This window comes from Chamaea fasciata, unplaced genomic scaffold (assembly GCF_029207755.1).
Source record: "Chamaea fasciata isolate MVZ Bird 193981 ecotype frontalis unplaced genomic scaffold, bChaFas1.0.hap1 SCAF_2, whole genome shotgun sequence".
Taxonomy (NCBI): Eukaryota; Metazoa; Chordata; class Aves; order Passeriformes; family Sylviidae; genus Chamaea; species Chamaea fasciata.
This window is the reverse complement of record NW_027094087.1, coordinates 90,586,049-90,599,451: the sequence shown is the minus strand read 5'-3', so window position 1 is coordinate 90,599,451 and position 13,403 is coordinate 90,586,049. Positions and strand designations below refer to the sequence as shown.

General features: G+C 42.0%; 2 protein-coding genes across 3 annotated transcripts in view; one reads left to right on the top strand and one right to left on the bottom strand.

Moving 5' to 3' along the window:
• Window positions 1–256: 256 nt before the first annotated feature.
• LOC136285776 (bcl-2-binding component 3, isoforms 3/4-like) lies at window positions 257–991 on the bottom strand. The gene has a single exon (XM_066177304.1). It carries the CDS (start codon window positions 989–991, stop codon window positions 257–259), a length of 735 nt encoding a protein of 244 aa, XP_066033401.1.
• The window catches only part of ATP11A (ATPase phospholipid transporting 11A), a 117,873-nt gene continuing 105,056 nt past the window's right edge, over window positions 587–13,403 (top strand). For both annotated transcript variants that reach the window (XM_066176748.1, XM_066176749.1), the window contains exon 1: window positions 587–1,028. In XM_066176748.1, the coding sequence (XP_066032845.1) occupies window positions 990–1,028 (39 nt within the window). In that variant the 5' untranslated portion in view covers window positions 587–989. The remainder of the gene's footprint in view (window positions 1,029–13,403) is intronic.

Here is a 13,403-nt window from a genome sequence, read left to right as displayed (position 1 = left end):
TTCTAACCCAACCGAACCCATTTACAGTTATGAGTACTCCCAGCATCGTTTACTGACTCCCCTTAGTGTTCCCGCTTTACTCCCAGCATCACTTCTGGCTTCCGCTCGGTGCTCTCATGCCATCCCAGGTCTTCCAGTATCGCTTCGTGGCTACCCTCAGTGCTCCCAGTTCCCCTCCTACTACTCCCAGCGCCACTCCCTGGCTCTCCACCAGTGCTCCCAGTTCCCTCCCAACGCACCCAACATTAGTCTCTGGCTACTCCCTGTGTCTTCCCTTCCCTCCCAGTATCACTCTCTCCAGTGCTCCCAGTATAATGCACACTGGCTCACCCCAGTGTTCCGGCCCATTCCTAGGCACGGGCAGGTTTCCCGCCTCCCCCCGCCGGGAGCCGGCACCGGCCGCTCCGGGAGCCGCGCGCGGGACGGGACGGGACGGGGAGCGGGCACGGCCTGAAGCGCGCGCGTGCCCGCCCCGCGTGACGTGCGCGCCGCCGGGGCCGCCCGGCGAGATCAGAGCGGCGCGCGCCGGGCGGGGGCCGGGCCGGTACCGGGCGGGCCCGCGCGCGCGCGCGCCGAGCCCGGGGAAGGGCGGGGGGAGCGGCGCGGGGGCGGCCCCGGCCCCGCCCGCCGGATAAAGCCCTGGGCGGCGCGCGCGGCGGGCAGAGCGCAGCGGGCGGGGGGCGGGTGAGCTTTCCCGGCAGCGCAGTCCCCTCCGACCGCCCTCGGCGGGACTGTAGTGGCGGCGGCGGCAGCGGCAGCGGCGGCAGCGGCAGCGACGGGGGGCATGTGGGGCCGCGGGGCGCCGCGCCGCAGCGGCGGCGGCGAGCACATGGCATAGCCGGGGGACGGAGGCGAGCGCCGGGCCGGCGTCACAGCGGGTCCGGCGGGGCGAGCGCGGCTCTCTGCATGTGGCAAGTGAGGAGGCGAGCCAGGGAGCCCGGCGGCACCGGCGAGCACCCGGCGGCGCGGTCCTGAGCCGCCCGCCCGCCATGGATTGCAGCCTCCTGCGGACCCTCGTGAGCCGATACGTGAGTACCGCCGGTGCCGATCGCCCCCGGGAGCGGGGGGCAGCCGCCGCCGTGGCCCCGGGCTCGCAGGAAGGGCTCGGTCGGGAGTTGGGCGGTCCCGTGACCGGCTCGGCGGCCGGGGAGCCTCGGGGCCGCCGCACGTGATGCCCGGTGCGAGCGGGGATGCAGCAGCGGCGGCACCGGGTGTCGTGCGCTCCCCGCAGCCCGCCCGCCTCACGGGACTGACCTTCGCTGAACCTCAGCGGCTTGACCTGAGTTCAGAGCACTGTAATTTGCAGTGCACTGCGATACGTAGTTAGCAGGGCATATAAAACCTCTAGCTCTCCAGCTTTTTTTCTTTTATTATGTTTGCTTTTGATTTGGGTTTTTTTCCCTTTCTCTTCGCTATACCGTTTCAGTCAAGGGACTTTTTTGTCGAATTGTCCAATTTAAGTCTACTGACGAATGGTCGGAACGGTCCCAAGTTTTTGTAGGTGTGCGTAGTAAGATTCAAACACGCCAGACTTGAGAGTGCTCCAGGGCAAGAGGGCTCATGTGGCTTGTTGGTCAGCGTGGAAAACCCCACCCGCATCGCCCGAGAGAGCAACTCGGCAGCACATTAGAATGGGGGCCAAGTGTAGGCTGAGGTGCGTCAGTGAGTGTGGCTCCAGTTGCATGGAACCCCTAATAAATGCTCAGGATAATGGCTTAAACAGATTAGCAGAATGCCTGTAAGTATGGGGTTGTTCAGTGCAAGGCATGGGCACCGCAAATACCAGGAAATGGCAAATTAATGCTTTTGGGTATAGAAGTAATTTTAAAAAGATAGAGATAATAGGAATTTTCAAATACAAATAGCTTATCTTTCTATGCAGAAAGTACTTTTGCCTTGGTCAGAGCACTCAAGTTTTCTCACTTACAGTAAATACGCTTGGGTTTGTGTGTGCCAAGAGCTGTGTCCACCTAACACAGGCTGAAGTCTGTCTATTTGAAGTATAAACAAAGAAAAGTAGGAGAGATGAAAATTTATGCTCTTGTTTTCTTCCGGTTTACAATAAGATATATGTGGGATGAGGAGAGAGTGGAGAGGTGAGTATTGAAAGCAGCTATGTCTGTATGGGTCTTTAGAAAGTGGTCCTAAGAAAAGGAAGAGAATACTCCTAATAATGTGTAGCAACAATAAAAATGAGAAACAATAGTCTCTATTGATATAGAGACCAGGTGAGTTGTGCTGAGGTCTGTTTGGAAAGAGGTAGGATCACTTTGGGTGTAGAGTTCTGTCAGTCCTGATCTAACTGTTGGATTTAGTTGAAGATTTCTTTCTTTATGTGTGCTCACATCTGGAGCCTGTACAAATGGTGTGTTCATTTTGCACACAGCAAGCACACTGTTAAATCTCTTCTGCATAACGTCGTTGCTAACCTCTTCCAAGGCAGCCTTAAGCATCAAATGTGAAGGAAGTGGGCTTGAGAGCAGCTGCAGTAAAGATACATGAGAAACAGTATGTTGAAAGTAAGGGGCTTGTGCTCTTGTGTTGTGGACTGTCACCGCCCTCCTGCATTGCTGATGAGACTAACGCAGCAGTCTAAAAGATAAACTAAACATTTTTATGCCCCATGTGAAGAAGGCTGCCTATTGCCTAGGTCACACAGCCTTCTATACTGTTTGTATGCCGATAGGTTGTGCCTAGGTAATTGCCTAGGATGGTCCGTGCTGCCTTGTATATTTTCACCTGTTGCTTCTTGTTATTTTGCTTTTGCTCAGTGTCTTAACTTTGAAACCTTTCTTCCACAGAAAAGTGATTTTAAGGAAAAGGGGATGTAAGTAAATTTGTGTTCATTTCAGTGAGACTGTTGAGGTCTGGCAACCTTATGTCTGTGTTGTGTGGCTTTTCTCGTCTTTTTTTGTATCTCCATGGTTCAACTACTTTTGTACATCTGCAGCAATGTAAATGAAAAGTACTTGTTTGACCACTGGACCTGAAACTGACTGCTCTGCATGAGTAGCAGATGTACAAGTCAGGGGTATCACTCCCGAGTTGTTCACCAAAACTCTGTATGCACCAGCCAGGCACACAAATGCACAGGTGCTTGTCACTTTCCAAACTGCTTTTAGCAAGGGAGACAAGGCAGCAGCTCTTCTGTGGGAGATCTGGAGTGGATAGTTGTCTTGTGTTTATTCCAAAGTGAGCTCAAACTTGGGTTTAGTTAAAGTCGATATAAAAGCTTTTTATGATCAGGGTCTTAGAACTATGAATTTTTTGTTCAGCAAGGAACAAAATCTCCTGGACTTGTTCAGCTGCAGGTGTTTCCTAGAGGAGCTGGTCTCTGGATTATGCTGAGAACCTTGGCTGGTGCATCTGGAGATGCTGGGTTAGCTGGGAGCTCTTACGGTATGATCTCAGGAAAACAAATGGTTGTGATGTGATGTACTAATGGAGACTTCCAATAGGCTGGTTTCTAACAGTTCTGTGTCATTACTTTTCTTTCTCAGTCCTGTTTGTTGTAGGACATAAAGGCATAAGTTAAATACTAGGGGGTTTGCTGTGATTGGGAAGGTCCCTCCCATTCCTCTTTACTGTACAGTTTCTGTCCTGAAGTAGTGCAAAATCAGTGCATGTATTTCCAAGGTCCTGTGGAAGAATGGCATTGACTGGATGCTGTCAGCTTCCTGGTTAGCATTTTCAAATATTTACTGTTTTACCTGTATTGAGCATCCTTTTTATATCTTTGTGGCATTGAAGAGTTTAGTGATGTAGGTTGAATAAAATGTATGTTCAGCTTGCTAGTCATACTGTACTTCATATCTCTTCACCAAGAGATGATATCTTCTCTTAGGTTAGTGGGAATTGTCTTTGTCTTACTAAATTTTTAAATTGATGTTCTTTTGTATTGCCTCTCTAGATCATTCGGCAAATTTTGGGTTCTTTTGACTTCACCTCTTACTTCCTGTAACCATTACTGCAGCCATACTCAGTTTACAGGACTGATGGCAAAAAGTAACTTTTTTACAGAAGAAGTGCTTGTTTCACTGCAGTACAGCTGACATGAAGTTCAGTTTTCCAAATCCTGTGATCTTTCAAGCTGATAAACAGCATTGTAATTTTCTGATTTGTGTCTACTGAGGTTAATCTATATATTTCACTGCTTTAGGATGTGTATGAGCTATATTAGAGGCATCTTTTAAGTAACATAATAGAAACACCCTAATACACAGCTTTGCTTCTACATGGAATCATAGAAACTGAATCAGTCTTCTACATTAAGATAAATAAGATAAATTTTGACACCAAAATTTTTATTATTTTCCAAATAATAGAAATAATGGCTGTGTGTGAGTAGTATGAGTATTACTTGGTGGGACTACTTTTTGTCACATATTCTATAAAAATGTAACCTTTTTCATAGGTGTTGCTTTTGCATCAGACAAAACGCTTCCCTGTCTTCTCCTTGGATTCCCCAGAGGATATATGCTGCTCCAGGGAGGGCAGCTGCACAGCCAGAAAATACAGAATTAGCATGGGGTATCCTGTAAGTGTCATGCAGAACCTGCTTAGTAACAAGAGAAACTTGTTAGCTTAATATTAAGCAGTGCACTATTTAGGGGAAAAAACAAGATACGATGGCAATTAAAACTGCCTCCATACAAGATTAGCTTCTGTTTTGTAGTTAAATTATTTAGGACACTGTAGATATCACTAGGTCATCTGCTCTGCCTGTGTTAATGCAGCTGCTTTAATTTTCTTTGATCACTTTTTTTGGCTGGTGATAGAACTTCTGAAGTCTGTCCTCATCACAGTCAAAAGTTGGTTAATAATATTTAAACAGGTTTTGGTGACGTCTTTGAGAAAATAAACACTTTCCTTAATAAAACATAGCTGTATGTCTTTTGTAGCTGTTTATGGTTGAATGAATGGATTTGATGGTCCTGAATGTTGTTGATTTGAATAAATCTGGGCAATCTGGGAAGATGTTGCTTTTCAGCACACGCCTGTTTGGACAGTAAATGATTGCTGAACATCTTGTAGCCTGTAGTGATGGTCTTCTCTATATTTGTAAGACAGCTGGCCGTGGTCACTAAAAGCTCCTGCCCAGGTTGATGGCTTTAGGTTGTACAGTAAATGCTACCGGTCAGAGGTCTGTATTACTGAAGAGTTTTGCCTGTATTATGTAGTATATTTAGAGATCTTGCTACTTTACTGCTTCTCCTCTTTCAGGTTCTTCAGTTACTTTAAGATTACAAGTCTGGATCTTAAGTGTTTATTACCTGTGTAAGTGTTTCTAAATGCAGGTGGTAGCAGGTAAGATGTGTTTCCAAAAGGAAGAGTGGTTTACTACAGCTTAGGCCTTTGGGGAGCTGCTGGCCTATTAGTTGTGCAGGTATTTCTGAAAAATCTCTTTTTTGGGAGGCTGGAATAAATTGAGTTTACAAATGGATGCTCTATTTTTCACTTTTGTAGAAGTGGGTCAACTTTAATCGTAGTTTGAGAAGACATTTGACTAGCCTAATCAGGAAGTTATGGTAGGGATTTTTAACAAGTTCTTAACTAAGTTTCATGACAGCCTGTGACTTTTCATCATTGATTTAGATGGTTTTGTTGCTTTTGATTTGCGTTAAAGTTCTAAAGCTGTTATCTGATTACATTTCCTAAGTATTTTACTTGTGTCTGTAGTCTTAGTAGACCTAAATCAATATTGAACTTGAGTTCATTTATTTATTTATCTAGCTTTGATGCAGTAGAGGTTGATAACTGCTTTGACCTGAAAGTTGGTGAACTTGTAAGCCTTGGTGCTTTATAGTCATTTATGTCGTAAAGTACAATCCGTTTGTCAAGTGTTTCAGATGACCTGTTGTTTTGAATCGAAATTTAGTTAGTTCATTTGAAGGTGTTTGCTTCTGGCTTTTGCTTCTGAATTTATTCAGCCTCCTTTGCACTCTTGCAGATGAGTGTTAAACTGGTACTGTCTGTGTTTCTCAGTCAAGGTTCCTGTTAAACAGTTTTCTTCTTAGTCAAGTAAATTGAAAGCGTTATGTTTTGTTTTTAAGTTCAGAGGTATAATTTGACAAAATCTGAAGCTGTTTTAAACTGTATGTAAACACAGTTATAGGACTGACTTTGTCTGCTAGCTGTGTTGTGTGTACAAAAGATGCTCTTGGTAGGATCTGTATATGTATTCATGGGTCAACCATTAGTAACTTGCAGCTTTTAAGGATTTACATCTATTCCTGGTATGTAATCCATTTTTATCTCTTGTGCAAGTCTGTGTGTCACAATGTTTTTCTGAAACTTGAGACGCTTCCCATCTCTTAGCTCTGCTTTGCTGCAGGTACCAGTTCTTCCTGCTGTGGAGGGTTCAACAGAGGGCATCAAACTGCATGAGTAACTTTTGAATTCCTGTTTCCCCAAGCACCACTGCTTTGTTGTTTGCCTAATTGCCTTTTTCTCTTCTTTTTTGGGGGGCAGGTATCTGTGTGGAGTGTTTCCTGCTGACTTTACAGCAAGTTATTTTAAAAAGGCTAAGTTTCAAAGCTTTACTTAGAAATTAATTCTGTTGAATGTGGCTGACAGAATTCGTCACTCCTGCAAATTTATCTCTTCATACTGGTAATGAGTCTTGTGTTCATTCTGGTTTGTAATGTACTCTAAAGGTATTTCAGTATTATCTGGTGCCCCCAAAGCCCCTAGATACTCTCCCTTCCCCCATCAGTTATTTATTGCTGGAGGGCAATAAACACGGAGAATTGCATGAGCTCTATTTCCCCTACCCCCACCCCATCAATTAACTAATTTACACAAGGAAAACATGATTTCCTTTTTCTTTTGAGAATAAACAAATGAAAATAGGACATTGCATATGTAAAACAGTTAACTTACAGGAAGTCAGTGTACATATTACATGCTGGTTGCTATTGACTACAAAATATTACTCATCTGCACTCAGATGTTCTATGATGGTAGAAAACATTGCTTTTGGAGCATCTAAATTGTTAGAACTGTTTCAGTGACTTAAAATAGATCAAGAAGTTTTGATCTTTTTTTAGCATCAAAAACCCTGAGATGAGAACTGTATAGTTGCTTTTGTCTCTTGATAACATGTTGTTTGATTAAAAAAAACCTTCAGTATTGTTCCGCTTTTGTGCATTTTCTCAAGCACCACTGAGTATCAGTTCTGCAAGCCTTTGAAAAATTATTTCTGGGAATAGAAAGTACCACATAGCACATTTATAGCTTAACATTTCTGATCACCATTTCTCATTGATTTTTTTTTTTTCTGTCATACAGTAGTGTTTGAAACAAGAAAAGTGACAAGATGGAATGGGATTTTCTAATGCGTCTGCTTTTTAAATCCCCAACACTTGGAAAACAGTGACTGGGCTGACAAAAAGCATTCCGCAAATACTGTGGTGGGCTGCTGTTGATGGTGTTGAGATGGGCATAACAAAACATCTAACTAGGTTTAAGTGTGACTGGAAACCCATTGTGGTTTCTGAGGTGCTCCGATGGGATTTACTGTGGGATGCCTGCTGCATGCCATGTGCAGGTGTGTCAGGGAGCAGAAACAAGAGAAAACTGTGTTGCAGAGAAGACTGAGCAGATGCTTTAGAACCTGTTATGCAACTGGATTCAACTTTACTGGGTTTTTTGTTGGGCTTTTTTTTTTGGTTCTTGTTGGTTGAACAGAATAGTCTGCCTCTCCTCCTAGAAGTCTTTTGGACAGATGATATTTTTTCCAGAATTAATTCTGCTTATTCTAGTGACTTAGCACTACACAAAATATATATTATATTTATCTGTATAATTGTTGAGGGATATTTCAGCTGGAGTTCATCTTGAGCTGTGAAGCAAAATGACACTGGAATGCTATTATCTTCTCTGCTATAATTACCATGGCAACAGCTGCAGGTAGACAAGGCAAACCAGGGTTTCTTATTCTATATCATACGTACACAAGGTGTTTTTCTTCGCTCTCAGTAATGACTCTGTGAAGCCTGTGGCACGGACTCTTTGAGTCATCATTAAAAGTGTTTTGTTTGGGGTTTTTTTTCAATTAAACTTGGATTTTAATTTTGAAAGTTTTAAGTACTTGTGATACAATATTAAAAAATGCACTCTTTATAGGAAGAAACTGGCAGCCTAGCTTGGGTTGTTCTAGGAGACTGAGGAGGTGGGCCAGTGGCTCTGGATTTGTTTGGAAGATCACAGAAGACCACAGGCTGGTAAATCACCTAGATATCTTTGCAGATCTGAATGTTAATTTCTATTCTTGGGACAGGGATGAGAGTATTGTCCACCTTTTCCATAGCAAGAAGCTATAAGGGTATTTTAATGTTTCCAGGGACGAAAATTACTGTGTCACAGTAAGAGTGGGTGTGAACACAAGCCTATAATGACTGTGTGTTGGGGTTGGTTTTTTTCTTGTTACTTAAATGTTCTGTATTGCTTCTCCTGATACCACCTATTTCCCTCTTTATTCCTCCATCTGCATTCATATGAATTCATGTGCAGATGGGTGCACATGTGCTTCCATAAACTGTGTGCTATTCATTTAGCAATGTCAAAAATTATGCCAAGACTTACCAGGGATACAGATGTGTGTTGGTATTTAAAAAAAGGGTCTTCATATGAACTCTTTTCTGATTACTGAGGCGTACTGGGAAAGTGTGTTTTGGTATACTTCTTATTTTACTACTACCATGGAAGCTTAAGAACTTGGAGATTTGATAGAGACATTTTTCCATTTATTTTGTTCTTCCCTGTAGACTAATTTCCCTTTTTGAAATAGGAGAATCTGTTTCCTTCATTAATCATTAAACTCATCTAGATATGGGCCAGGGTGAGGGGGGAATAGTGTTTCTTTTTCCCAGTGACACTCACTAATCTCTTTGCTTCAGTCAAAAGAGGATTTCATCTAACCTATTTTGAATAGAGGATTAAGGACAATTAGGCTCTTCCTCTGCTTCACCATTAAGATGGGATGTTGTGAAATCCTCTGAAAAGAACATCTGCTGATGTGCCATTAAAGTTTTGCAAAATTTATGTTAATAGTCAAAATAGTTGTATGCAGAAGAAACCCCTTGTGTATGAAGTACTTGTCTGGAGATGATTGGATGGATGGATTGGGGAGAGGGAAGGAATACTGAACTGTTTGCCCAGTGTTTTTGTCTCTAATGCTTTGAACTTACAATGTGGAGTAGACATGCAAATGAACTGAAATAGATTTTTTGTTATCTGAATTGCATTAGTAACTTGCAGTTCATGCTTTGCATTTCACATAGTTCTTAGCTTTTTTTCAAAGTCCTATTAATGAGTGGTTTGCACCAATTATTGTAATGAAGTACAAACGCTATCCATTAGTTGTGCTTGTATAACTATTTTATGCTATTGTAAATAGCTTCTCTTGTGATCAGTCTGAATCAGCAGTGGCATTTGATGGCTAACATTGATACTTCTCTATTTGTCAAGAGGTTGTTAGAAAATAAAACTGGAAAATGCTACTGTTATTGGAACATATATGATGTGCATGAGACAGTATAAGGACTGCTGTGAAGGAAAAATGGCTGTGTATTTTTGAGAAGTTTGGGCTTACAATTTTATACTGTAAATGGTAGAACTTGGTTGCCTTCCATGAAGCATGGATAGTATCCTGTGAAGCTGCAAAGAAGATGGTTGAGTGATACTTGCCTCTGAGAAATTGCACTTGCAGTCTTAATTTCATTACTAGCAGTTGCAGGTAGGTTACTGAAACTCATTGTTTCTTTAGATTTATTTCCTGCAAAACACTATAGAGAGTTGACTCTAACCCTATTTTTGGGATGGTAGTATATCTGAAGAAGGGTTGTTGAGAAAAAGCTGGTCTGTTTACTTGGTCTTATTCTTGAGGTGACTGTGAGTTGAATAAACTGTGACTTCCCAGGCTGGCATTGTCCGTGGTTCATGAATGAGTGGGGTGTTTGGCTCTAGGATCCCAAAGCTCACTTCAAGGAGAATTGGGTTCTGTTAAAATATATCTGGTGTCTTTGGCTTGTGGCTGTTGTCATGGAGGGCATGCCTTTCACTGGATGAATTTTGGGAACGTGTAGGAAACATTGTTGGGGAATTTGACATCTACTTAGTGATTACTTTTTCAGAGGAGGAAGACATTATTTAGAATTTACCTGCATGAAAGTTCTTAAAAACCAGACTGCCATTTAGTCTTACTATGAAATGTGCCTCTGTAGAAATACACTCTTTTATTATGTGAAATACAATAGGTATGAAAGAGGTTGCTGTAAATGTAGGCTTAAAACAGTTTATTGACTGAGCTGTGGCGAAAAAAGTAAACTTTTGTGCTGGTATTTGCAGAAGTATAATGGAAGTAAGTTCAGGCTAGATCTTTTGCTTTGGTTGAAAAGACTCCTTACATTCTAAGCAGATTTTGATAGATTAATGTTAGTCCTTTAGTTTAATACTCAGCATTTTTTCTGTAAACATGGAATACACTTACATGCTGCTGTTATTTATTGGTGTGTTTTGTGTGTGTTACAGAACAGCTATAAACTACTTCCTGTTAAATTGTGTAGTTCATTTTTATTTGGGGTTTTTTTTTTGCATTTTTTGGTTTGGTTTTTTTTTGTGGAATTACACTAACGGTAACCGTGATGCTTAGAGTTACCTTAATCTTTCGTATTCTGACCTCCTCACCATCAGTATGAACTTTGGAAAGCTTAACTCTGATAAATCACACTTTTTGCTCACCTAGGCTAAAAAAAAAAAAATCAAAGATTTCTCAGGTAACCTTAAGTATTAAAAACATTATCAAGTTAATTTAGTATTTAAAATTCAGTATATAGATTTAAAACTGTCTTACACTGTTTCTTTTTAAAGAATATTTAGTATTTTTATGCTTTTTAACCAGAAATTTATCAGGCTTTCAATTCCTGACTGCCTTAAACAAGCAGCTTTCAGGGTTCTAAACAAATCCCCTATATCTCCGGATATTGTTGGTACAACAGATGCATAGTTGAATATATGGTTGGTGGTTAATATCATAGTGGGGAGGATGGGGGCAGGTGGGCTAAAGCTAGGCTAAGAAGTTTGTTTAATGACAATTATTGAGCACAACTACACAATTCCTTCACCTTCTGAGATTTAAAAAAAAAGGCACAAAACTAACCCACAGGGTTACTGTAACTTCACCTGCATGTTAATCTCCTGAACAATGTTAACTGACTGCTTGCTATTTACAGCTGTCAAGTGACCAGATGGCCTAATTTGGTAGGAGGTGCCTGTGGATTGGCACTAAGAGGGAAGAAATGAAGAGAAAAATAGAAAAAAGCTCTCTCCTTAGCCCAGAACAGCATGATTGCTTTAAGCTGATCCATGAATATGAATATGTTGACTTCTTGATGCTGTAAGCTTTTCTCTGACATAAGGAGGTTATGTTTCCATACTCGTTGGCTGTAATGACACAGAAGCAATAGGAAAGCTTCACATGCTTTTGTGAAGCAGTGCACAGTGAATGCAGGCAGGTATAAAGACGTGTTTATACAGGGCAGTCTGGATTGTGGTTTTGCATCTCCTGCCTCTTTGAGCCCAGGAGGTCTCAAATTTAAAAAGCTTACCTTTTTTTCTTAAAGGAGGTTCTTAAGCCTCTGACTTACTTCCTAAGAAGTGAAGAGGTTACCTTGAGCATTTTTATTCTGTTATTGATATTTGCTGTAACTTGTTTAAAGATCTTTTATGGCAGCATATATATAAAATAAGTCTTTTTAAAAATGGCTTGAGGCTAGACTTCTGCTGGGCATGTAGAATTAAAATACCAGTGTTACTTTGCTATTTTCTTGCAAACTAAGGTATTTTAAGATGAAAATAATAATGTCTTTCCACAGGCATTTGCTTTCTTAAATGTTAAAAATGGTGACAAAAACCAAACAAAGTTTGCTTGAGTTGTGGTAATAGTTGAGTCATTGAGAGAACTGCAAATACTTGCAGACTTTTATGGTTAGTAAGGCAGTGCTGTTGGCTTTTCTTGCTTTCTCCCTCTGCCTGCAGTCAGACCACTTAATTCTGCTTATAGTGACTATTTCTTGCTGCAGAATAGCAGCTGCTTGGTTATGTGGTTTGTGGCTGATCTTTGACAGGATATGATAAAGGGAAAAAGTGCTACTGCACTGTCAAATTCATAGTTATGTCTTGGAGATGTGGAATGGAAAAGGAGGAATGTAGGCTTTCCAGCCCTGTGGACTCCAGCCCAGGGAGCTTTCCACCTGGCACTGGGCAGTTAGGTCAGCACAGGAGTGAAAAAGCATGTTTGTGGGGCTGCTGGCTGCAGGCCACTGCATCTTGTCACTTCTTCCTTAAACTGATTAAAGGTGTGATCTGGACTTCCCTTCAGTTTCCTGCAGTATGTGGAAAAGACCAAAGCACAAGTATTAAGCGAGCTGCGACAGTGGTGGATAGCTCCTGGAGTCTTGCAAGAGCTGTCACAAGGGACTCTGGCTGCACAGACAGGTTTGTGCTTTTCTTTTCCTCTAGGGATGTGCTGTTGGCTCGTTCATAGAGACATCTGTTTCAGTTTGCTGAGTGACAAACCACTGGGCAGTGACGATGTGTGTGTGGGTGCATTCCTGGAGAGACAGCTCTGTTCCTCTGGATTTGAAACTGAAATGGGTGAAGCAGTAGCAAGTTTTGCTGAGAGGGAAGGAGTGCTGCCAAGTGCCAGAGTTCTAGGTAGTGCTTCTAGCTGGAATGAAGTGACATCCCAGAGTGCTGACTGATGAGTCAGGGGCTGATTTGGCAAGATGCTGACATCCATAGAACACTTCCCTGTTTTGTGAGTAGCAGCTGGCATCAGAAAAGAAGTAATTGGGAGAGGGGTGGGAGTTAACAGTTTGTGTAAATGTCAAGAAGCTTGGGGATTTATAGAATGAGAAGTATGTGGGGGGCTACATACTGGAGGGAATGTTTCTTAAAAATAAACCAACCGGAAAATAACTCCACCTTTTTCTCCCCAGACTAACTCTCTGATATGCATGCGCTTGCAGCACTTGTGTCATATGACTTGACCTTCCTGAGGTTCTAAGTGCAGTCAAAACATAGTGATGTGTGGGGGAAATGGAACAGCACTTAAATGCCTAATGTTTCCTCCTGTGTTTATGACACCGTGTTTTATTGAAAGAAGGATGCCAGTGCAGGAATACTGCAAGATTGTGAAAGTCTATAGCACAGGCAGCTGTGGGAGACTGGTATCTTTGGTTTAATGTGAAGACTAGTGTCAAATGCTTAAAAATCAAGGTTTTCTTTTCATGAAGACAAGGTATACACAATCTATTTTACTAATGATATTTGGAATTAATTAATTCTGAATAATTACTTAAATCAGCATTTCTAAAACAAGGAGCAAAAAATACTTGTTA